This window comes from Thermobia domestica, chromosome 3 (genome assembly GCF_964235325.1).
Source record: "Thermobia domestica chromosome 3, izTheDome1.hap1.1, whole genome shotgun sequence".
Taxonomy (NCBI): Eukaryota; Metazoa; Arthropoda; class Insecta; order Zygentoma; family Lepismatidae; genus Thermobia; species Thermobia domestica.
The window spans coordinates 138330003-138354917 of NC_137456.1; the positions used below are offsets into that span (position 1 = coordinate 138330003).

A 24915-nucleotide genomic window follows, 5' to 3' on the forward strand; every position below is an offset into this window, starting at 1 on the left:
AAAGATGGAAATTGAGCTAAGTTACAACAAATGATCGACAAGCAGAACAGATGACGTTCCGTTCCATTTACACCAAGTGGGCCTCTCAAAATTATGTCCAAACATGAAGAAAACGAAAAATGCATTTTTGGAGTTACGTTCCTGTGGTTCTCATGGCGACGAAGTGACAACGGTGCGTAACTTGTAACAAGCATTCTCGTAGCAATACATATACGTTATATAATGGCTTTCATTTAGGCTTTCATGAAGTCAATTACTCCTATGTTTGATAAGCATATGCATTTTACTCAATTGTAAAACAGTTTAAAAAAATAGTGTAGGTGAAAATCAATTTTTATCGCAGAATTTAACCCCTCCCTCAACCAAAATCTGAAATAACTCAATTGATACGAGTTATAATTTTTTATGATATGAAAAAATATTATGGTATACGAGTCCTCGGTGGGTAGTAGTTTGCCACAACTTTATTTTGATGTTGCTTCCCACGGTATTTTCATTTTTGATTAACCAGATCTCATTATCGTGAAGATTGACACATACCTCACGCAACAACAAGGGGTAAAAGTGAGGGGGAACGCGGATGGAAGCCGTTACCTCGCTTTGAAAAATATCTATGGCGTCCCCCAACTTCCTAAAAAATTACAATGGGGAAAGATAGAGACGAGAGACAGCGAACGTTTTGCGTCCTCATACCTTTTCAGATCCACTTTTACCCCTGGTAACAACCAAGGGTTGATAGACACCTTTAGTTTGGATTTCTTCTGAATCAATGGCATGTGTACACGCCTTCCGTACGCAATTTCACCGCACTAAAGAACCTAAAAACATTCCTAACTTCACGATAGCTTTATTCATTGACGTACTTTTGTAACGATATCTTTGTATTTCAGCGTAATTCTAAATATCTTTTATTATACTTCTGGGCAATGTGTAATTTTAAAATATGCACTAACTATACATTGTTCGGCGTAAGCTCTAAACTGCGATAAACAAAGCCACATGAAACTAAATCTCGTTGATTTGCTGTTGTCCTACCGACGCTTGTACTTCTCCGCAAAATAGTTCATGTGATTGCTCTATTACTTTTACTATGAAGCTTCATATAAAACTGCTATATTATTATAAATGACAAAAATATAATACGGATTACCTAATAATACTGCAATCGAGTGTTGCTAATGAAACAATAGAAATATGCATTAAGCATGCGCTGTAATTATGGCGCCAACTCAACTGTGGACAGGTGTTCTGCTTTTAAAGTCTGAAAGATAGCTGGCACGAATCCCGGTTCCGTGAGTGTTGTGGTGAAACACCAACAGGGCAAACCTTTACTCACTAAGCAACAATTGTTTACGAGCGAAATTCAAATACTTTTTTTTTAATCTTTCGAGTTTCTTTTCTTTCTTTTCTGCTGCTGTTGTAAGTATCTGGACAACACTAGACAGTATTGTCAAAATGCACGTGTATAATTTGCTCCTCCCCGTGGGGAGTGGGAGTGATACATCACTAGCCAATCGTATTTGTGACAAGCGGAAGGATACAAATATTTTGTTTATCGGAGTTTAGAGCTTACGCTGAACAATGTATAGTTAGAAGAAGAAAATAAAAAAATAGAATTAAAATTGATTGTAATATTTTAATTTGATGAGGTTTTGTCTGTAAGTTGTCATGCGACGAAAAATAAATAAATGATATAATAGTTCACGAAGCGGCATATAGAGTATGTATAAATAATTAAAAGTGTATTTTATTTCAATAATTGTGTGTTACCATAAAAGCTAAGAAATCTGAACGCAACATTAATTGTTTATGAGTGAATTTAGTGATATAATATAGATAAAATATGACTGAGGACCTGTATATAACAAGTTATGCTATTTTATAATTTGGTGGTCCTCGCCGCAGGATCATCATTGTTATATAATTTGGTGGTTCCACCCAGGATCATCATTGTTATATAATTTGGTGGTCCTCGCCCCAGGATCATCATTGTTATATAATTTGGTGGTTTGTCGCCAGGACCTTAGAAGATTTGGATGAAGTTCAGTAGACAATATCCTAAGCAATAAAATTTAAGTGTACAGATTGAGTTTAAGGTTACCTAGTTTTGATAAAAGAAATATCAATACGGAGTATCCATTATTAAGGAGTGGCACCAAAATTTTCAGAACTATCAAAATGAGTCGTACTGACGTTGGAAATGCAACAGAATCAAATGGTAATTGGGAGATGGACCTAGCTGACCTAATTAAACAGCAGATTGGACAACTGATGCAAGATTTTGGTGATCAAATGAATCAGCAGATTGGATAACTGAAGCAAGATTTTGGTGATCAAATGAACCAACAGATGGAACAATTAAAGCAACATTTTGATGACAGAATGGATCAACGAGCGAACCAACTGGATCAACGAATGAACCAACTTGACAGTAAAACTGATCAACAGATGGGACAATTAAAGCAAGATCTTGTTGAACAGATGACACAACTCAATAGTAAAATTGACCAGACAACTCTGCGAATTGAACAAAGTGATCTTAAAATGGAACGAATTATACATAGATTCACTTAAATGCAAAATTCCATCGAAGTGATAGAATTTATAGTTAATGATCACAGTGTACCTGAACTTTCCACAGAAACTATGGAGAATACAGATCCTAAATTGGCATCAACAAAGAAATATGACATCATTGATTTAAATGTGTGGATGAAATTTGCTGAGTGTTCGCAAAAACATACCGCGGTATTGGTTAATTTAGATTATCCCAATTTCTCTCTTCATTTGAATGTTTTTGATTGCTTTATTGATGCTGTGTGTAACGAAGATTTTGGTATGTATCAATGTGCCAAAAGTTATGATCATTTTAATCTCTTGAACACGATTCACTGCTTGTATTCACGATATATTCAACATGATATTAATCCTGAAGATGAATTAATGATAATAGAGCCGTTTAATGATATGTACACGACCTTAGTGCATATAGCAGGAAGAAAATTGATCCCAGTATTTGTGAGATTCAGAAGGAGAACGTGTGTTCCCACCAATATTTGTAGTGATGTGTCGTTTGAGTTGGAGCTGTTGAATTGTTCATTCAACGAAAAGACCAAAATGATAGTAGTGAACAGTCCGGTGGTGCTTTTGCCGAGTGCGATGCAGTACGTTGACTTCAATCAACTAGATATGGCATTTCAAACATTTGAAAATCCATCAATAGTGCAATACAGTACTACCCTGAACCAAACTAACCTTAATCGAAACCAAATTCAATACATTCATGTGAGATTAAAGTGTGATTCCAATGTACAAGATGATGTTAAATTCACGTGTACCGGTAATGTAACCGAACCTAATTACAGAAGAAACAGAAATCGTGGTAGGACACAAAAATGTAAATATTGTGGAAAGAATAGGCACAGACACGACATCTCACCATTAGTAAAACGAATGAGAACTGAACCTAATTTTACCGGTAAGATAACCGAACTTAACCTTAGTAGTAATAGTAATAGCAATCGCGTGACTGAACCTAATCCTAGTGTAGTACGATTACGTACACCTAAAAAGCATGTAGACATTAGATCTAATTTCGTTCGAATTGGATTTCGTAGAAATCTCATCGATGGCAAAATTTCTCAAAGTAAGAAACAAAGAACTGTAGAAGTAAGTAATGTGCAAGACTACTGTATTCCGATTTGTGATTTTCAATGCAACTTGAATGAACCCATTGGTCATGTAACTAAAGTTGTGGCGTCCGAGAAAACCGTACTCGATTGATTTTTGCTCTATTTTGATGGAATTATCATTAGGATTTTGTTTGTTATTCGTACCTTATTTGAATTTTATAAAGATAATTAAATGAATCAACAGATGGAACAATTTGTACATTTGTGTTCTTGATAAGAAGTTAATTATTGTGTTATGTTTTAAATATTGTCAATATTTTAATTTTAATTTATATTTGTTGAATATATCCTATATCCGATCCTTTTACGTTCAAAGAACAACCATTGAATATCATAAATATACCTTTTTCAAAACCCTCTTCATTATGCCCAAGTAAATAATCATTAACTTGTAACAAGCATTTAATGGACCCGAAAAAGAACTTAAAATTAAATAACTTGTAAATGAAATTTCGAATGTGCCTTATCGTCCTTGAAACGTATAAATAAATGAAGACAATGATAACATTTAAAATAAATATAATAATATTGTTAAAAAAATAAATATGATATATGTATATTTATATGAATTGTAATTTTCATATATAAGAGGTGCATTCGAAAACTCGAGTGATTAATATGTATTACTTAACGGTCCAGGATTCTTTTCTTTTATTTTGTAAATTCAATGAAAGAAAGTCCTATATTTTCCTAGGCGACATATGTAACGATATCTTTGTATTTTCAGAGTAATTCTAAATATCTTTTATTATATTTCTGGGCAATGTGTAAGTTTAAAATATGCACTAACTAGTTAGAAGAAGAAGATAAAAAATAGAATCAAAATTGATTCTAATATTCTAATTTGATGAGGTTTTGTCTGTAAGTTGTCATGACGACGAAAAATAAATAAACGATTATATAGTTCACGAAGCGTCATATACAGTATGTATGAATAATTAAAAGTGTATTTTATTTCAATAATTGTGTGCCACTATAAAAGCTAAGAAATCTGAACGCAACATTAATTGTTTTTGAGTGAATTTAGTGATATAGTATAGATAAAAATATGACTGAGGACCTGTATATAACAAGTTATGCTGTTATATAATTTGGTTGTCCGCGCCGCAGGATCATCATTGTTATATAATTTGGTGGTCCTCGCCATAGGATCATCACTGTTATATGCACTGAGAAAATATTGTAGGTGGCCTACTTAAGAAGATAGGTTACATGCTTAATTCCTGTAGTTTTTGGACTTAACGTACAGCAGACGTATAACTGAAAACGCATGTTTTATAATAATTTATGTATAAGTGTTCCATCTATACGTACTTTCTGTATGAAACAATGTAGGCTGTCAAAATCTCACATACAAATGCACGTATTATATAACATATAGCCGACGAAGGTAACATAAGTATGTGCATGTTATTTACGAAAAACTGTTAGATGTCAGACATCCTGCAATGGCATGATGTAACATCTAAGGGCAGTACCTATGTAGCACACGGATGACGTATCCCCCGCCTTTATTTCTATAGTAAGCAAGAAGGCACCGTATATTTCTACAATATACCGCTGTCCGGAGAACGGATTTTTCTCTGTGTAGGTTATAATTAATTATTTTGATTGTATCACTGCCATCTAACCGTGTTTATACTAAGAATGGCTTCAAACGTTGCACAAATATTTCTCATTTCTTCACACCGAGAATCCATCTGACTGAGATACAATCCGAATCCGATGTACGTTTACATCGGAAATCAATATTTTAAATTGTTCTTCTTCAGTTTTTTTCTAGAAATGTTTAAGATGCCCAACCGCTATCACAATCAGATTTACCGAAGAATATCTTCCTTTGCCTTATCATCCTTCTGTTTAACTGCCTTAACCTCAATGTTAGATTTAGTTTAGCTCTTCGTAAGTGCCTGTAAGTATTTAAACCATACAACTCTTACATCATCATCTATGGTAACTTTAAGGTAATTAAGAACTTTAACATTGTTCAGTTCAGTATCAAAGGACTTATCTTTTGGCTGCAAAATCCATCTCCTTATATTTATATGGTCTAGAATTTCCATCCAACCATTCAAGTGACTCAATCGTTCAAACCTGGAGATATAATTTTAAAAACCCGTTCAATTCTGCTATCCCATCATAAGACAAACTGCATTGGCTTTGTATATTTTGTAAAGTTTTCATACCTTGTGGAAGTTCTTTTGGTATAGGCTTCATTGCCTCAATTCGTGTATACTCTATCCTATTTTAGAAAGCGTATGAACAGATCGTCCCCAGTAGAAATGTGCGCAGAAAAAATTATTTTGGGGCTACAAAGCTTTTCGGTGAGTCCAAATTCAACATGAGGATTATAAATTTGTAAAAATCATCCCTAAAATTAGACTACATTTACAGAAGGTCGTGATTCTGGGGGACCCGGACTCCCAGGTCTCAAACCTGTGTACGTCTCTGCCCACCAGTGTATTTTAGTAATCTATGTGAACTCGACAATAGCCAATTAGCAATACAAATTTACTTTGTATTATCAATGAATTAAACTATTTTTGTTATCAAAGGATGTTAAAATTATCGTTAAATCCTTACATTTAAATGTAATTTTATTTAATTTATTATCTGAAAAAATTATTAAAAATTTTGAAAAAAAAATACGATTTTTATCATTCCGTCATCCCAAAGGTCTGGACCTCCGATATTTGTCAAAATTTCCCTTTCTGTCTTATGAGCAGTGTTCCTTCCAAACGTGTTTTCGAGGGAGCACTAACCCCCGGAGCTGTGAGAGTGTCCCCAGAGGAGACTAAAATAATACGTCAATAATATAATAATAAATAGAATAGTGCCAGCAGTATGTCTCCCGTATACTAAGTGTGCCCCTGGAATATTTTTTTTTTGAAAGAAACACTGTTTATGAGCGGTCCTGATGATATGTCTAAATTCAACGTTGGCTACCGGTACACAAAGATATACAACCTCTATTTCATTTTAATTTGGAAACGCATTTTACGGTCTTTTAAGCACACAAATGATTACCTTGAGTGCTTGAACTCAATTGAACAGATTTAACTGTGGCTTTAACAGCTAATAGCACAATAATTCGATAAAGTGCTTGACGCCGTTTGGGCATGTTCCTCAAAGCTACTAGTCTTATAATACAATGTGCAACTTTTCAAAATCAAATGTTTTACAATTCTATATAACATTGAATAATGACAAATTGGAGGTATCAGCAGTAGTATTTAGAAATGACTTCTACAATTATTCTACAAGTTTATATTGCCACTTCACGGTATTTTACGTCTTATAGCAAAACTAATCATTTTGAGAAATCGGCCACGGTATCTATTATGTTTACAAATATGGAGTTTGTTGTTATAATATAATACGACCCATTCATCAGTCCCCTACGAGTAAAAATTATACTAAAGAATTGTTTAATATGTTTGAGGCCGGTGCTACGAATTTTCTGTAAACACTGATAGCAAATGGGAAGACTGTGGTGTTGTCACCTGTTTGTACACATTCACGAAGTGTATCTGTCAATTGCTCACCTTCTCACAATGCTGTATGTACACTCGTGTCCAAAATGATTGTCGTATATCTATAACTATTTTTTGTAAGAATATAATTTGATAATCATTTTGCAAGGTACGTTTAATACTGATACTATGCGTATAGTCGGTAAATGTATATTTGTGCTAAATTCCATAGGAAAAGAATTATAAACACGAAAATTAGAACGTGTAAAGCAAAATGTTGCTAAATGGACAAGAAAGTTTTCTTTTCGTTTTATTGTTCTTATTTACTGCTCTTTTCACATGAAATTTGCCACATACATGTCTTTGCCGATTATACACATACTAACATTATAAGAAATACCGAGCGAATTTGTTATCAAATTATATTCCTACAACAACATATTTATAGACATGCGACAATAATTTTGGACATGAGTGTACATGCGCTTAGTTATATTCCTGTAGGTCATGAAGTTCGAATTCCAAGTTAAGCTGAAAGTGTATGTCTTATGCAGTCTCGCTGCTGAAAGAGATGCTTAACTCTTTAATCAACCAACCCATTATACATTTGTGTGTTAGGCGACATGCCAGGTGAGCTTAAACGATTGGAGAGTTAATATGTATGCTTTATTTTATAATATTTACAATTCCCGTACTACCAATGTAAATGATTTTATAATTTCTAATATGTATTAAACCATATAGGAAAGTTCTGCTTAATAAAATTTAACAGTCTATATGTAATAGACAATATACTTCGAGTTCATCTTTGTACGATGAGCACAGCTGTCACTATAGTGAAAACAGAAATTAAATTTTGTACAATATCCTGAGCACCATGGCATCCGTTAACTCAAGACAAAAAGACAGATAAAGAAAATAAAATAACCTATCAAAATGTCAACATCAGTTTATTTACTGAAGAAACTTCTAAAAATACAATCATATTATATAGTATTTTGCTTTTAATATCTCTTCTTTCTTTATAAAACTGAAAGAGCCAATATTGGACTTCTCGTCAATACACAATCCTTTCCCGTGTTCCCTTTAAGCGAATGAAACTGAAGATGTTCTTATGTATTTTTTGTTTTCTCCGGAAGATGGCACTATGGAAAAACTGACATCGTAAAACAGCATACAAACAATATCGCCCCCTATTTCTAAAAGGGAAATGGTGAGAGGGGGGGAAAGAAGAGGTTGAATTTTGATACGTCTACTGTTACCAAAATAAAGCTATTGAAAGAAGGCGGCCAGGTGTTGGATAAGATTTGAAGAAAGAAAAAAAGAAAGAAAGAAAAAAAGAAAGAAAGAAAAAAAGAATTTAAACGGTAGTGCCATCTGGCTGTCACTGAATCACGTTTCATGTTTCGACCACCACCAGTTGGAGCTGATGTAGTTCTTTGGTGCTGCCGTGTCTTGTGTATGAATATGAAAGAAGCCTGAAATGTCAGTACTTCAATACTATCTGACGACATGGCTCACCTAATGTTATGACGTGAGGGCGGGCCAGATGAAACTGACGTACCTTTCTGAAATATGTACTAAGAAGCACACCAAGTGAAATCCAATAATTTCTTGCACTAGCTCTATTGAAGCAATTTGCTTAACGTATGCCCTTCATACACTCAGACAAGCAAAGAAAGAAAGGATTCATAATGCTCCAATATCAATGTGAAGAATGGCATTAACAGCACTGGTATTGTGTAGATGTCTTACGTACATGATATGTAACATTACAAGCAAAGGGCGTCCATATCAATGATTCCAAGGGAGAAGCAATTGGCAGGCACTCTATTTATAGGACTGTCATTTTAAATACTACGCTGGCAGAAGTTACTTTATAGTCGTTTTTTTTTACTCAAATAGATAAATAAAAGTTGAACATGAATTTATCACAAATAAATGTTGCTAATGAAATAACTACAATAAAATGCAATACAAAATACACAGACATAAACGTACTAGGAACAATCAGAAAGTTAGGTTATAAAGACTGCAGTGAAACGTACATGCATTATTTTGTATAATCAGTACAACGGAGAGAATCGTACAATTAAGAGAATGAACAGATAACGTAACTATTTTTCGATTTTTAACATTGTTAAAAAATTATTTTCGGTTTTCTTTGAATTAGAAGCCGAAGATTTACCTTTTCCTGTCCAAATTTCACTTTCTTGCACAGATTCATTAACTGCTTCTTTTCTCTGTGTACTTACTATGCACAAGCTATAAGTTCATTTTTACACATATTCTAGCGAAGCTGTCTTCACCTTCCTAAGTGTGCTGACAAATCTTTCCACTGTACATATTGTAGGACTAATAAACAAAAACTTAATTATGTCTGTACGGACGGACAGCAGGAAACAAATCCGTATTCGTGAGAAACGTAGCAATACCATAATCAGGCTCACATGTTTTGTCCAGTCAGTATTTATACCCAGGGATAAAAGTGGATCTGAAAAGGTAGGGGGACGCACGAAGCCACGCGGTCCCCCGTGCCTACCTTTGCCCTGATTAAGAAAAAGTAATCGGAAGAAGGGAAAGTTTGGGAATTAAAAATAATACCTCCGTTACTTCCCTCATATGTGTAGCGGACTGGTAAGTGTCTGTAAGCCTTAGTGCTCTCAACGGGTCGGGTCGGGCCGGGTTGAAGACTGACCCGACCCGACCCGTGACCCGAATTGACAGACCCGACCCGATGACCCGACCCGACTGACCCGAACCGTGATCCGATCTGATTGACCTGACCCAATAACCCGACCCGAGCTGACCCGACTGACCCAGCCCGACAACCCGACCCGAGTAGCCTGACCCGACAACCCGACCCGACCAGTAACCCGACCCGTTTGAGAGCACTATGGTCACGACACTGGGTGAACGCCAAAATGCACTCACATTGGGAATTAAACCCGGAACACGTGTACTGAAGTTTTACACGTTAACCACTAGCTAGATCAAGCGGGGGATTTCTATATGCATCTTAATGAATATTTGGCACCTTTGAGGTTAAGTTATTTCTTTTTATAACTGATACCAATGTCCGACGTGGGAGAATTTTTTTTCTTGCTTTAGTTCTGTGACGAAATTTTTCTACGAGTTCAGTGTTCTCACCTGCTCGGACGGCAGGGGGTCTTCTCGGAAGGCAGTAGCAAGAGTATCTTGGCGGAGATAAAAGGAAATCGTTTAACTACAATGATAAGGGTTGAAGAAACGGGAGAACAACTGTGATTTTTTCCAACCCTTCAACTTTCATTCCAAAATAGGTTCCTATGATTCCGGGACCCGTGCCACTTTGATTTTTCTTTCTCGGTAATTAAAACGTATTTTACAGTATATATAGTTGCACGTAAGAAGATACACTTTCAGCCCAACAAATAAAATTCAAACAATTCGCTCCCTGGGTCTTGGTCATCAATACTGCGTCTTATCCTTTGTCTTGCAGTCAAGTCTTGGTCCTGCATTTCGTAGTCTTGGTTATCTTTCATGCTATACAAGAGCCAAGAATGCTCGCCTCATCGGTACAAATGAAGACCAAGTGTGATTTTGATTATAGTCTTTCATACTATACGGAAAGCAAGAAAATACGCTCATCGCTACTTGGTGATCACCAAAACAAGGCCAAGAGCAAGATTACTATGCACTTCGTCTTGCATATCCAATCTTTATCTTGTTCTTGTATCGGTGTCCTTGGGCTTGGTGAAATAAAATGAAATATTCAGTTTAAGGTCCCTCGATTCTGCACCGAGGCTAAGGGATATGGTGACTATGAGAAATGAATGAAATGGTGGAATGAAGAAAGTGGGAGGAAACAGGAGAACCCCGAGAAAACCCACTACACGGAGATTTTCCACCACAAAGCCCACTTAGCACAAGCTGGGATCGAACCATGGACACCATCAGTGGCGGAGCCAAGGGAGGGCCAAGAGGGCCAGGCCCCCTTGCTCAAATTCTTGGCCCCCTAGTACCCCCCCACACAGATGATACTATTATAGGTCGACAAACGGTGAGTTGCCAGTGGCTACAAGTGAAACTACTTTCAAAACATCTCTCGACAACAAAATTACGAACTGCAGAATACCGTTGCGTTCCGAATAAAATAGCTCCACTCGTTTTAGTTTGTAGTACGGGAAGATCTAATTCACGGAAATCTGTGGGATGCTTGCATTGACCTCGCCACCTGGACATTCATTTTAACCTCTGTCCATTATCTAGTTATCTCCTTTGTTTTTGACAAACAACCAGAAAAATAGAAAATCAGTCGGCATTCTCATTCGCTTCAATGTTGAAAGTCATACTAAAATATGATATGCATACTTACAAATAACATGCACTGCAGTAAAACATTACACTTGTGTTGGACGATAAAGTCTTCGTACACTAAGTAATTGATTTCCATTAATTATGGTGACAGAACAGATGCATAGCATCCATTAAATAATTTGGTATTATTATTATTATTATTATTATTATTATTATTATTATTATTATTATTATTATTATTATTATTATTATTATTATTATTATTATTATTATGAGTTTATCTACCAAACAACTACTTATTGATTAATAAAAATGATTAATCAATTGTATTTAGTTACGTATGGTAGATGACTTCAGATTATATTATTTACTGACCGACAGTATCCCACGCTGTCGTATCTGTGCATAAGAGGTAAGTTCTAATCTTTTCTCTGTAGAAGTTAAGTAAAAGAACCTGTTTTACCTCGAAATGCTTAATTACAATTTTATTTACACAAAGACAATTCTAACATACAAGACAATATTAACGATGATATTTGCATATACGAGTTACTTGTCACAAAACTAATTACGCTAGAAAACTAAAACTATGCTCAGACTGTCTTTCTTAGCTAACTTTTACAAGTGGTAGCAATTGAAACTCACATGAGTATATGGTAACCTCTCACTCGAAGTCCAAGGTTAAAAAAAAGAACGTCTCTGTTGCCTCCGTTTTCACTCTCCGCCATTTAGTGAACGCATTACTATCCTGCACCTACATAAATGTGTTAATGTCTTACTCATTGTTCGTTTAAGTTATTATATTTGTCATTAGTTCTTTAAGATGATGTTATTCTTAATCTACACCAGGAGACTGTGTAACCATAACTTGGAATTTGGTCCGAATCTCTTGAAACTAAATAAGAAAAAGAAGAAAATAATAGACTTAACTACACTGATACAAGACAGTAGGCAGGATTTTCTGAAGTTTTGAAAATTAATCTTCTGAATAACATGAACCTGTAAGTAATACATTTAGGGGCTCTGCCCCTTTTCTTCGAAACTCCAGGGACAAATATTAAATTCAAAATTCGTGTGAATGTTATTGTTTTAATACTACGTTCAAAATCTATAATATGAAATTCAATTTTCTGAACTGTTCAATCCTGCAACCAAGCAAATCACGATCAAAGGTTTAGTTGTCATGCATCATTTAATACGTCTGTAGAAATACATATATTAAGGAGTGTAAGATTGCACAAATAATCAATGAAATGGTAATATCATGCGCCGTTTATTAACATGATATATAGTTATAATACAGAAGCTTTGCACTAAAATACCTGGATACCGGTTGCTAACGTCTCATGCCTGAAAGAAAGAACATTTGATTTTGTAACATAGGTAATAATAATCGCAGTACTACAATGATTATTATGAATATAAAATGATTTAAGAATATTTATGATAAAAATAAGCTATTATTATAAATGAAATATAAATGTGAGTGATGGATGAATTAGAATTAATGAATTTTACGATAATAATGTTTATTAAAAGAATTTTATGATTTTCCACTAAGGCGATTCAGTTTACCTGTGTTTATTCACGTATCACATATCAAGGCTAGAAGACAATTCATTCAACTAGATGTCCATGGTATTCTACTCATGAACCAAGATTATATTGATTACTGGTACAAGACAAACTTTTATTGTCCAGTCTTAATAATTCTACAGATGACCTAACTAAACTAAATTTAACCCATGGTTTACCCTTTCTTCATTGCTGCTCATTTGTTAACAAATCTTGTATATAATTACCTTTTCATGCTCTATATTGTCTTTGTATGATTATTGATTTATCACAATTTTGTTTAAAACAATCCTACTATCTCAGGAATTGATTTATTCGTATTGAAATAATATTGCTCAGAAAATTATTTGTTAAATTGAATATTGAAATACAACATAACTGATTATATACTCCTTGTTGCTGTTGTTTAACTTTTTCGCATCAATATATATATATATATATATATATATATATATATATATATATATATATAAAGTTAAACGCAATCTCCATCTATTACGTCACGGTAATACTCAGTTAACCGACCGGGCGTTGTGATTATGTGGTTTCCATCATGCCAGCCTATTATTCAACGGACTTGGAATGCGTTATCTGTCTTGAGGACATACCACAATGGCGACCATGGGCCTACAGTTCCACGACGCCTGCCATGTCGCGGGACTGTATCAAAAATGCAATTGTTGCGCAATAAGAAGAAAAACGTAAGCACGGGTCAGTACACCCCTGTGCCAGCCTGAATCCCCATTATATTACCAAATGTTATCAACCTTTAATTTCAAATTAAGTGCTTTAGGATTTTTTTTTGTGCAATTATAAAGTCTCATAAGTTTCTATCACCGTTGTCCCTTAGGACAGGTTATTATAACAAAGGAAAAACATATTAATGGTTCCTCTTGATTACTTTTTCAAGGCTTTTTCTTATAATTCATTTAAGGCATATCACTGTTTTTACAAACTATCATATCCATTTATTCCTTTTTTTTTAAAAAAAAATCTGTTTTCAACACATTATATTATCATGCGGTATTAAAACAAATCTGGAACTTCTGATATTTATTTACCTCCATCATTCCATCCGGAAAATTAGTGTGATCTGTACACGAGATAATGTTTTCGGGCTGCTAAAATTAAGATTACTGGTGCCATGCTATAACTTTGAGTTTCGCCTTATCTCAAGTAGATGCAGACATGTCAGAAGGTTTGATCCTTGTAGATACACTAGTTCAAACGCTGTCCAAGATGTCTGGTAAACATGACTCTCAACGAACAATATTCGAACAAATTTATCAAGAATGTTTGGAGATGTGCAAAGAAAATGGTCTCGAATTCCATAGCCGGAAACAAATAGAATATAGGGGTTCCTCGTGGAAACGAACTAGACATCCGCCATCGAAATATCACAAATTCATTTTGGATAAATCTTTTCCTTCATTGGATGCAGAAAACGAATTTTCTAAAGATAATATATCTATCAAGAGACATTTTTCTCCCTACTATTAATAGACAATCACTGATATGGAAAACCGCTTTGTATCATGTTGCAAAATCATCAGATCAATCACCACTCTACATCCAAAAAGTAAAAACTTTTTTAATTTACAACATTGTCGAGCCTATAACCCAGCATTATGGAGTGATCTGCAAACATTAAAGTGAGAACTCAAAATCCTCCCAAACACAATTAATAGAGCAACTCAAAAACATATAAAGTATAACAGCAATTTACACATATTGTTGGTACCGTGAGCATGATTGTGATTGTCTAAGAGTTCAGAAGAAACTAGTTTTAAAGCATAATTTTAGAAAATAAAGCATAAAGCATAATTTAAAATATATAGCACAATTCTTGGAAAATTCTCTTTAACTGAAAGTTTAACATACTGTGTTAATATTTTTTAAAACCAATATATACGATGCAAAATCATTGAGAACATAACAATGCAACAATGAAAAGCTTATTTTCATTTCTGTAAACTTTTCGGTGTAATCCTTTGATGTGGAGAAAAAAAAAAGGTAAAAGAAGAAATTTTTCCGCCAACAATAATAGTATGCAAGAACTCTATACTATATTGTTATGTTTACTTTTTAAACTTAAGCACTTTCTGTCCTTTTTTGGCATCTTTTACTTTCGCTTTCTGTATATATGTACCTGTAAGGCGCACACAAATGATAGAAAAAAATTATTCTAGCAAAGCACATCTCTTTGCAATGAATTAAGTAGAAAGTTCATTAAATATGAGAGAAACTAGTTGCAAAAAATATCAATAAATAGATCAAGATATTTAGAATATTTAATGTATAATAAATATTATACATTATACACGGTTAATGTAAAATAATCATTGAAATTAACAATAAAGCATAATTTAAAAAAAAGCATAATTAAACAAGAAATAAAGCATAATGGGGGTTCCTCTAACAATTAAGTTGTATGAAGACGAGAAGAAAACCAAAGCTGATTCCTTAACGAATTTTGTTGATCTTCTTTGTGTCTGCAAAACGCATTCCTAGAAACCTACAAGCTGGGTATCATCTCTGTGATTATATCAGTTTCTAGTGCTACATGTGAAAGGTCATTCTCTTCTTTGAAAAGATTAAAGACTTGTATACGCAATTCAATGACTCATGATAGGTTGAAAAACTTAGTGTTACTTTATATTGAGAAGAAAATTGCTAAATCGTTAGATCTTTAACAAGTTGTGGATACGTTTGCTGCTGCCCACACGAATAGAAAGATCCTCTTCAAGTAGAGGCATGAACCTTTAAGTTATTTTCTTTACCTGTAAAAGTGTGTTTGCTTCCACTTAAGTAAACCAGCTACACACATATTTTAAACGCCATGATTAAATAACTATTTACTTATATTAGAAATCAATTGCATTAATGAATCCTAGTTGTTTGAGGTACTAAATTCTTATATTTTCACAGTTTTCCAAAGAGTAAAATCATGAACAACAAAGATGGAAACATTCACCTTGAATACCCCCCCCCACATTATATATATATATATATATATATATATATTGGAGATGGCCCCTCAAAATACTCTTGGGCCCTTCATCCCTTCATTTCTCCCACTGAAAAAATTCTAGCTACGCTACTGGAAACCATGCACCAGAGATGAATTCTCTACCACTGAGCCACCGCGGCCCTGCTTGGGCTTGGTCGTCCATATCCAATATCTCTTTTGGCGTTGCTTAAACAACTTCTAAATCCAGACTCCATATTGGCGTAGATATTAATGTTACAGTCGATTGGTAAAATCAATCTTCCACATTTAAAAATTAAAGTACACACATTAAGTATGGTAAAAATAACCATTTACCATAAAAACACTAGCTGCAAGTGTTCAAAATAGATTTATGGTTTCTACAGGGTGCGGCACGTAAAACCGGCCCGTCGTAATATTCTGGTATATTGTGTTTTTGGCAACACTTAAATAATCTACCTTCCTACCGAGAGATGGCGTGTCGAGATCGGGTCGACTTACGTGACCTGCAGCAGTCACATGCAGCCACAGCCAGTGAAACTTGTCGAAACCAGTTGAGAAAAAGGCCTCGTTGTGTTAAGCCGGGTGAGTGTCAGTGTGTGATAATGCCGTATTCGATACCCGAGCGTTTGCCATTGTTGAAGGGTTCATTCTCACTGAATCTTTTGTGAAAGAATTTGTTTCGGGAGAAATTTCCAGGACGTTCTGTGCCAGCAAAAAGCACCATTCAGGAATTGATTGAAAAATGGCGGCGTACAGGATCGGTTCAAAATGCTCCCAGGAACAGACGACCATCTGTCTGCACACCTGAATTAAAGATGCAGGTGGAGGAGATAATGACAAGAAGTCCTCGAAAGTCAACCAGGAGATTCAGTCAACAGGTTCATGCGAGTGAGAGAAGTTGCAGATGTGTTTTAAGGGGACTGAAGTTAAAACCGTACAGGATAAGTGTTGTGCAAGAACTGAAGGAACCTGACCTGCAGAAGAGGGTGCATTTCTGTTCATGGCTGTTGAGCAATGTTGCCAGTGGTTTCTTGGATCCACTAATGCTCATCATGAGTGACGAGGCGTCGTTCCACCTGTCTGGGTACGTAAATTCCCAAAACAACCGGTATTGGTCGACAGAAAATCCACACGCAATCCACCAGGTACTCTTGCATGATGAGAAGATTAGTGTTTGGTGTGCATTTCCGCCACACGCGTTATTAGGCCCATATTCTTTGAGACGACAGTGAACAGTGACGTGTATATGGGAATCCTGGAGGAGTTTTATACACACTTGACCGAAGAGGAGCGTCAGTTATGTTACTTTCAGCAGGACGGTGCAACATGCCACACATCAGCTGCATCATTGTCCCTTGTACATGAGATGTTTACACCAGAGAGGACAATCAGCAAAGGCTTGTGGCCTCCTCGGTCACCAGACTTGTCCAGTGTGACTTTTACTTATGGGGACTGTTAAAGGGACGAGTATACGAAACAAATCCACACACAATTGAAGAACTCAAGACCAGGATCCAGGATGTTACCAATAGCATTATAACACAAGAACTGACAAGGGTATATATGAATCTCCTCAATCGTGCTCAGATGTGTGTTGAAGTGGGCGGAAGACACTTTCAGCACCTGCTGTGAAGGCTGCAGTGAAGGTGAGTAGTCATATTCAATACATTACATTTCATTTATGTGTTGTAGTTAATCATATTCAATACATTACATTTAATTTTATGTGTTCACTTTACGGGCCGGTTTTACGTGCCGCACCCTGTATAAAATCAATTGAAAATTGCAATTTTTAATTAGGCAGCTAGTGAAAAACAGCAGCTTTCGACTCCAGCCGAGTTTAAACTCAACTTAAATTCAGTTGACCAAAGTGAACTGACCCGACTGACCCCACCCGACAACCCGACCCGATCTGACCCGACTGACTAGACCCAACAACCCGACCCGAGTTGACCTGACCCGACCCGACCCGACCCGTAACCCGACCCGTTTGAGAGCACTACTCTTAGTTACCAATGTCGTTTAGGATATGATAAGGTGTTTATTGAAATCATCTCCAGAAGGTCATGGATTATTTCAGCCATGCAACTGATGAATTCACGTATTTTTGATCTGCACTCTTTGTAATGGAAATTAATAGGACTTGGGCGCCTGTTTCAAATTGGAAGTATATAGAGGAGTTTAGAGCGAATGGCCATGTATACTGTAGAAATTACGTAATAAATATGGCATCTATGAAAATAATTTGGCTTCTACAAAACTTATTTTGAATTAAAATACTGTACCTCGTATAAACTAAAGAAACAAGGAGAGTAGAAAGATCAAAGCAAACATTATAAAACATACTAGCTTTATTTTAAAATAGTATTCTTATTTTCTTGACAAAAATAAACATAAAATTGTAAATAAAGAATAATTAATCCATATTTCAGCAACATTCCATTACATACTGTACATTGAGTTTCTGAAGTTTGTCTATTTTAAGAAATCCTTCTCCATCCCTTCAAGATCTTTCCTCATTTTACCAACTCCGAAGGACATCTAAATCAGCAAAAATTCTATATATTAGATTTAGTTCAGTCCATGTATAAAAGGTCTTTTGTTTTCCATGGGTTTGATGTAATTACTACGTTCTTAATATTCCATTTCATGATCGTATTGTTTGCAGGATTTACCATTTCAAGCTCTATGTCATTACGTCTTGATTGACTTCAAATAAAACAGATTTACTCACATTTACTCTCGTAACATAGTAAGTAAATGCAAAACACAAAACCTCAAGCAAAGAAATGCATAACAGATGGCACAGAGGAATACTCCTTTAATTATTTCTTGCAAATTTCCAACGATATAATGTTTACTTTCATTAATGCAGCTTCACGAACTATTAAATATTGTCGGAGAGGTATTTCTATCTCTAATGTACAATTCTTTAACAGTTATGTTTTTGGAGACTCACTCTTAGCTAGTCACAATAAATGATCAACAACATATTATTTATTAAATTGGATAAACTTCTCCCCGAATGCAAAGATAAAATTACTGTCATTAATTGCATAATCTTTTTCCTAAATTCGCTAGATTAGATTGCCATCTATCGAACAATCTTCATAAGTTGCGTTCATCAGTTGCATAGATAACATTACCATCGATTGGAAACTTTTCCTCATAAGATGCATAGATAAAATTAACATCAATTGCATACGGTACTCTCCCTCATAAGTTGCATAGATAAAATTAGCATCAATTGCATACGGTACTCTTCGTCATAAGTTGGGTAGATAAAATTAGTATCAATTGCATACGGTACCCTCAGTCATAAGTTGCGTAGATAAAATTAGCATCAATTGCATACGGCACTGTCCGTCATAAGTTGGGTAGATAAAATTAGCATCAATTGCATACGGTACTCTCCCTCCTAAGTTGCGTAGATAAAATTAGCATCAATTGCATACTCTCCGTCAAAAGTTGCGTAGATAAAATTAGCATCAATTGCATACGGTACTGTCCCTCATAAGTTGCGTAGATAAAATTAGCATCATTTGCATACGGTACTCTCCCTCCTAAGTTGCATAGATAAAATTAGCATCAAATGCATACGGTACTCTCCCTCATAAGTTGCATAGATAAAATTAGCATCAATTGCATACGGTACTCTCCGTCATAAGCTGCATAGATAAAATTAGCATCAATTGCATACGGTACTCTCCGTCATAAGTTGCATAGATAAAATTAGCATCAATTGAATACGGTACTCTCCGTCATAAGTTGCATAGATAAAATTAGCATCAATTGCATACGGTACTCTCCGTCATAAGTTGCATAGATAAAATTAGCATCAATTGCATACGGTACTCTCCGTCATAAGTTGCATAGATAAAATTAGCATCAAATGCATACGGTACTCTCCCTCATAAGTTGCATAGATAAAATTAGCATCAATTGCATACGGTACTCTCCGTCATAAGTTGCGTAGATAAAATTAGCATCAATTGCATACGGTACTCTCCGTCATAAGTTGCATAGATAAAATTAGCATCAATTGCATACGGTACTCTCCGTCATAAGTTGCGTAGATAAAATTAGCATCAATTGCATACGATACTCTCCCTCCTAAGTTGCGTAGATAAAATTAGCATCAATTGCATACGATACTCTCCCTCCTAAGTTGCGTAGATAAAATTAGCATCAATTGCATACGGTACTCTCCCTCGTAAGTTGCGTAGATAAAATTAGCATCAATTGCATACGATACTCTCCCTCCTAAGTTGCGTAGATAAAATTAGCATCAATTGAATACGGTACTCTCCCTCATAAGTTGCATAGATAAAATTAGCATCAAATTCATACGGTACTCTCCGTCATAAGTTGCATAGATAAAATTAGCATCAATTGAATACGGTACTCTCCGTCATAAGTTGCATAGATAAAATTAGCATCAATTGCATACGGTACTCTCCGTCATAAGTTGCATAGATAAAATTAGCATCAATTGAATACGGTACTCTCCGTCATAAGTTGCATAGATAAAATTAGCATCAATTGCATACGGTACTCTCCGTCATAAGTTGCATAGATAAAATTAGCATCAATTGCATACGGTACTCTCCGTCATAAGTTGCATAGATAAAATTAGCATCAATTGCATACGGTACTCTCCGTCATAAGTTGCATAGATAAAATTAGCATCAATTGCATACGGTACTCTCCGTCATAAGTTGCATAGATAAAATTAGCATCAATTGCATACGATACTCTCCCTCCTAAGTTGCGTAGATAAAATTAGCATCAATTGCATACGGTACTCTCCGTCATAAGTTGCATAGATAAAATTAGCATCAATTGCATACGGTACTCTCCGTCATAAGTTGCATAGATAAAATTAGCATCAATTGCATACGGTACTCTCCGTCATAAGTTGCGTAGATAAAATTAGCATCAATTGCATACGATACTCTCCCTCCTAAGTTGCGTAGATAAAATTAGCATCAATTGCATACGATACTCTCCCTCCTAAGTTGCGTAGATAAAATTAGCATCAATTGCATACGGTACTCTCCCTCGTAAGTTGCGTAGATAAAATTAGCATCAATTGCATACGATACTCTCCCTCCTAAGTTGCGTAGATAAAATTAGCATCAATTGAATACGGTACTCTCCCTCATAAGTTGCATAGATAAAATTAGCATCAAATGCATACGGTACTCTCCGTCATAAGCTGCATAGATAAAATTAGCATCAATTGAATACGGTACTCTCCGTCATAGGTTGCATAGATAAAATTAGCATCAATTGCATACGGTACTCTCCGTCATAAGTTGCGTAGATAAAATTAGCATCAATTGCATACGGTACTCTCCCTCGTAAGTTGCGTAGATAAAATTAGCATCAATTGCATACGATACTCTCCCTCCTAAGTTGCGTAGATAAAATTAGCATCAATTGCATACGGCACTGTCCGTCATAAGTTGGGTAGATAAAATTAGCATCAATTGCATACGGTTCTCTCCGTCATAAGTTCCGTAGATAAAATTAGCATCAATTGCATACTCTCCCTCATAAGTTGCGTAGATAAAATTAGCATCAATTGCATACGATACTCTCCCTCCTAAGTTGCGTAGATAAAATTAGCATCAATTGCATACGGCACTGTCCGTCATAAGTTGGATAGATAAAATTAGCATCAATTGCATACGGTTCTCTCCGTCATAAGTTCCGTAGAAAAAATTAGCATCAATTGCATACCCTCCGTCATAAGTTGCGTAGATAAAATTAGCATCACTTGCATACTCTCCGTCATAAGTTGCGTAATGTAAAATTAGCATCAATTGCATACGGTACTCTCCCTCATAAGTTGCGTAGATAAAATTAGCATCAATTGCATACGGTGCTCTCCGTCATAAGTTGCGTAGATAAAATTAGCATCAATTGCATACGGTGCTCTCCGTCATAAGTTGCGTAGATAAAATTAGCATCAATTGCATACGATACTCTCCCTCATAAGTTGCGTAGATAAAATTAGATTCAATTGCATACGGTACTCTCCCTCATAAGTTGCGTAGATAAAATTAGCATCAATTGCATACGGTGCTCTCCGTCATAAGTTGCGTAGATAAAATTAGCATCAATTGCATACGGTGCTCTCCATCGTAAGTTGCGTAGATAAAATTAGCATCAATTGCATACGGTACTCTCCGTCATAAGTTGCGTAGATAAAATTAGCATCAATTGCATACGATACTCTCCGTCATAAGTTGCGTAGATAAAATTAGATTCAATTGCATACGGTACTCTCCCTCCTAAGTTGCTTAGATAAAATTAGCATCAATTGCATACTCTCCCTCCTAAGTTGCTTAGATAAAATTAGCATCAATTGCATACTCTCCGTCATAAGTTGCGTAGATAAAATTAGCATCAATTGCATACGGTACTCTCCGTCATAAGTTGCGTAGATAAAATTAGCATCAATTGCATACGGTTCTCTCCGTCATAAGTTGCGTAGATAAAATTAGCATCAATTGCATACGGCACTGTCCGTCATAAGTTGCGTAGATAAAATTAGCATCAATTGCATACGGTTCTCTCCGTCATAAGTTGCGTAGATAAAATTAGCATCAATTGCATACGGTACTCTCCCTCCTAAGTTGCGTAGATAAATTTAGCATCAATTGCATACTCTCCGTCATAAGTTGCGTAGATAAAATTAGCATCAATTGCATACGGTTCTCTTCGTCATAAGCTGCGTAGATAAAATTAGCATCAATTGCATACGGTGCTCTCCGTCATAAATTGCGTAAATAAAATTAGCATCAAGTGCATACGGTTCTCTCCGTCAGAAGTTGCGTAGATAAAATTAGCATCAATTGCATATGGTTCTCTCCGTCATAAGTTGCGTAGATAAAATTAGCATCAATTGCATACGGTATTCTCTCTCGTAAGTTGCGTAGATTAAATTAGTATCAATTGCATACGGTACTGTAACTCATAAGTTGCATAGATAAAATTAGCATTAATTGCATACGGTGCTCTTCATCATAAGTTTCGTAGATAAAATTAGCATCAATTGCAAACTCTCCCTCATAAGTTGCTTAGATAAAATTAGAAAAAATTAGGATAAATTGGATAATTTTCTTCATAAATTGTATAGAAAAAATTAGCATCAGTTGGATAATTTTCTTCATAAATTGTATAGAAAAAATCAGGATCAATTGGAAAATATTGTTCGTAACTTGTTAAGATAAGATAAGCATCAATTGGAAAATCTTGTTCATGAGTTGTGTAGATAAGATTAGTGTATATGCACTCTCTGTGGATACCATTGCTCTTCTAGTCGTGTAGACAAGGTTAAAATCTACAATTAGAGAGTTATTAATAGTTTGAATAAAATCTTCCGTTACTCATTATTACTCATTATTACATTTTTTAGTTATTGTAGTCCTAAATATCATCAATTTATAAACAATGTAGTTATACATATAAAAGCACTTTTTAAAATTTACATTTTGTGTAGCAAGTCGTCACTCAAATTTCAATTTGTATCGCAATTTGTAAATTTCGTAATTATACTGAGTAATTATGGATTCATAGAAGAAATCAAATAAACACGAAAGTATTTCATAATACCGTTCATTATAAATAGAATTACTTACGTATTTGTTGGATTTATTTTATAAATTTATTATTATTATTATTATTATTATTATTATTATTATTATTATTATTATTATTATTATTATTATTATTATTATTATTATTATTATTAACTATATTTACGCAGCAATGAAAATAATGAATTTTCGTAAATCCCAAACAGTTGGTTGGTTTATTACAGGCTTAATAAACCTGGAAATAAAACGCACTTCTGCGTTGTACTAACCGCATGCAACCCCAGTCATGCTACAGCAAATATTCAGTAGGCCCAACATTGTTTGCACTTGTTTTCTTTGCTGTCAATGCACCTTTTCTTCAAGGTACTTTTCTATTTATTGTACACTCAGAAACTAGGATAGGATTACAAGGATAGGGGAGGCAGAAATGAATACGGACGGGGCAATGACAAAGACATCAATGAACATCATAAAATTGAATATGTACTTATTATTTACAAAATCTGTAACAGCTTTACCTTCTTTTATACGCAATTTCATATATTAACACTATATTTACACTAAACAAAAACTGATTAACTGAACGTTAGAGTTGGAACACGTCCCGTTAATTAGGCTTGTTTGTTTCAGAAAACAAAATATTATAAACAAAATATTGTTTTTTTTATTACAACTAAACACTGCAATTAACTTTTGTTGTATAATGACATAATTATATGTTTATTAAAACTGATTATTATGTTTCTATCTTTATAAGAAAACACTATTTCGTTTCATATTTTCATTTTGTAGTAGGCCAACTTGTTTCTTTGTTTGTTAAAATTTAGCATATTTTTTTCAACACCGAGGCTATATAAACGCGAAGCTTACAGTTTTAAGTGGAAAAGGAAGCACCACATTGCTCTCGAATTTCAAGCAGTGTTGAATTCAGACATTTTCGCCCGGAGGGAATGTGAACTCCTCGGGGGGGGGGGGGGTTGTTTTTTTGTATTTTTGCAAGAAAGCAGCACATTTAACAATTCCATTCACATGCACGTCTTACCTAATATTGAGACTAATTGCTAATAAATATTCAATGTGAGATTATATTTTTTTAAAAAAAAAACAATCGTTTAATTTTATCTAAAACATTAAATAAAGACTGGCAAAATATTTTAGACTAAACTTTAGCTGCTATTTACAATAACTATATTTGTTATTATTTCCTATATTCAGTAGTTACTGTTTGTTACTAATGTAGAAGTTTTTAAAAGGATTTAAGTTAACTGATATATTTT

The 24915-nt window shown here is 34.8% G+C and overlaps 1 protein-coding gene across 1 annotated transcript in view; it reads left to right on the forward strand.

Moving 5' to 3' along the window:
* Positions 1–2646: 2646 nt before the first annotated feature.
* LOC145681960 (kynurenine--oxoglutarate transaminase 3-like) overlaps positions 2647–24915 on the forward strand; it is a 33674-nt gene continuing 11405 nt past the window's right edge. The window contains exon 1 of the mRNA XM_081753562.1: positions 2647–3164. Within this exon, the coding sequence (XP_081609688.1) occupies positions 2647–3164 (518 nt within the window). The remainder of the gene's footprint in view (positions 3165–24915) is intronic.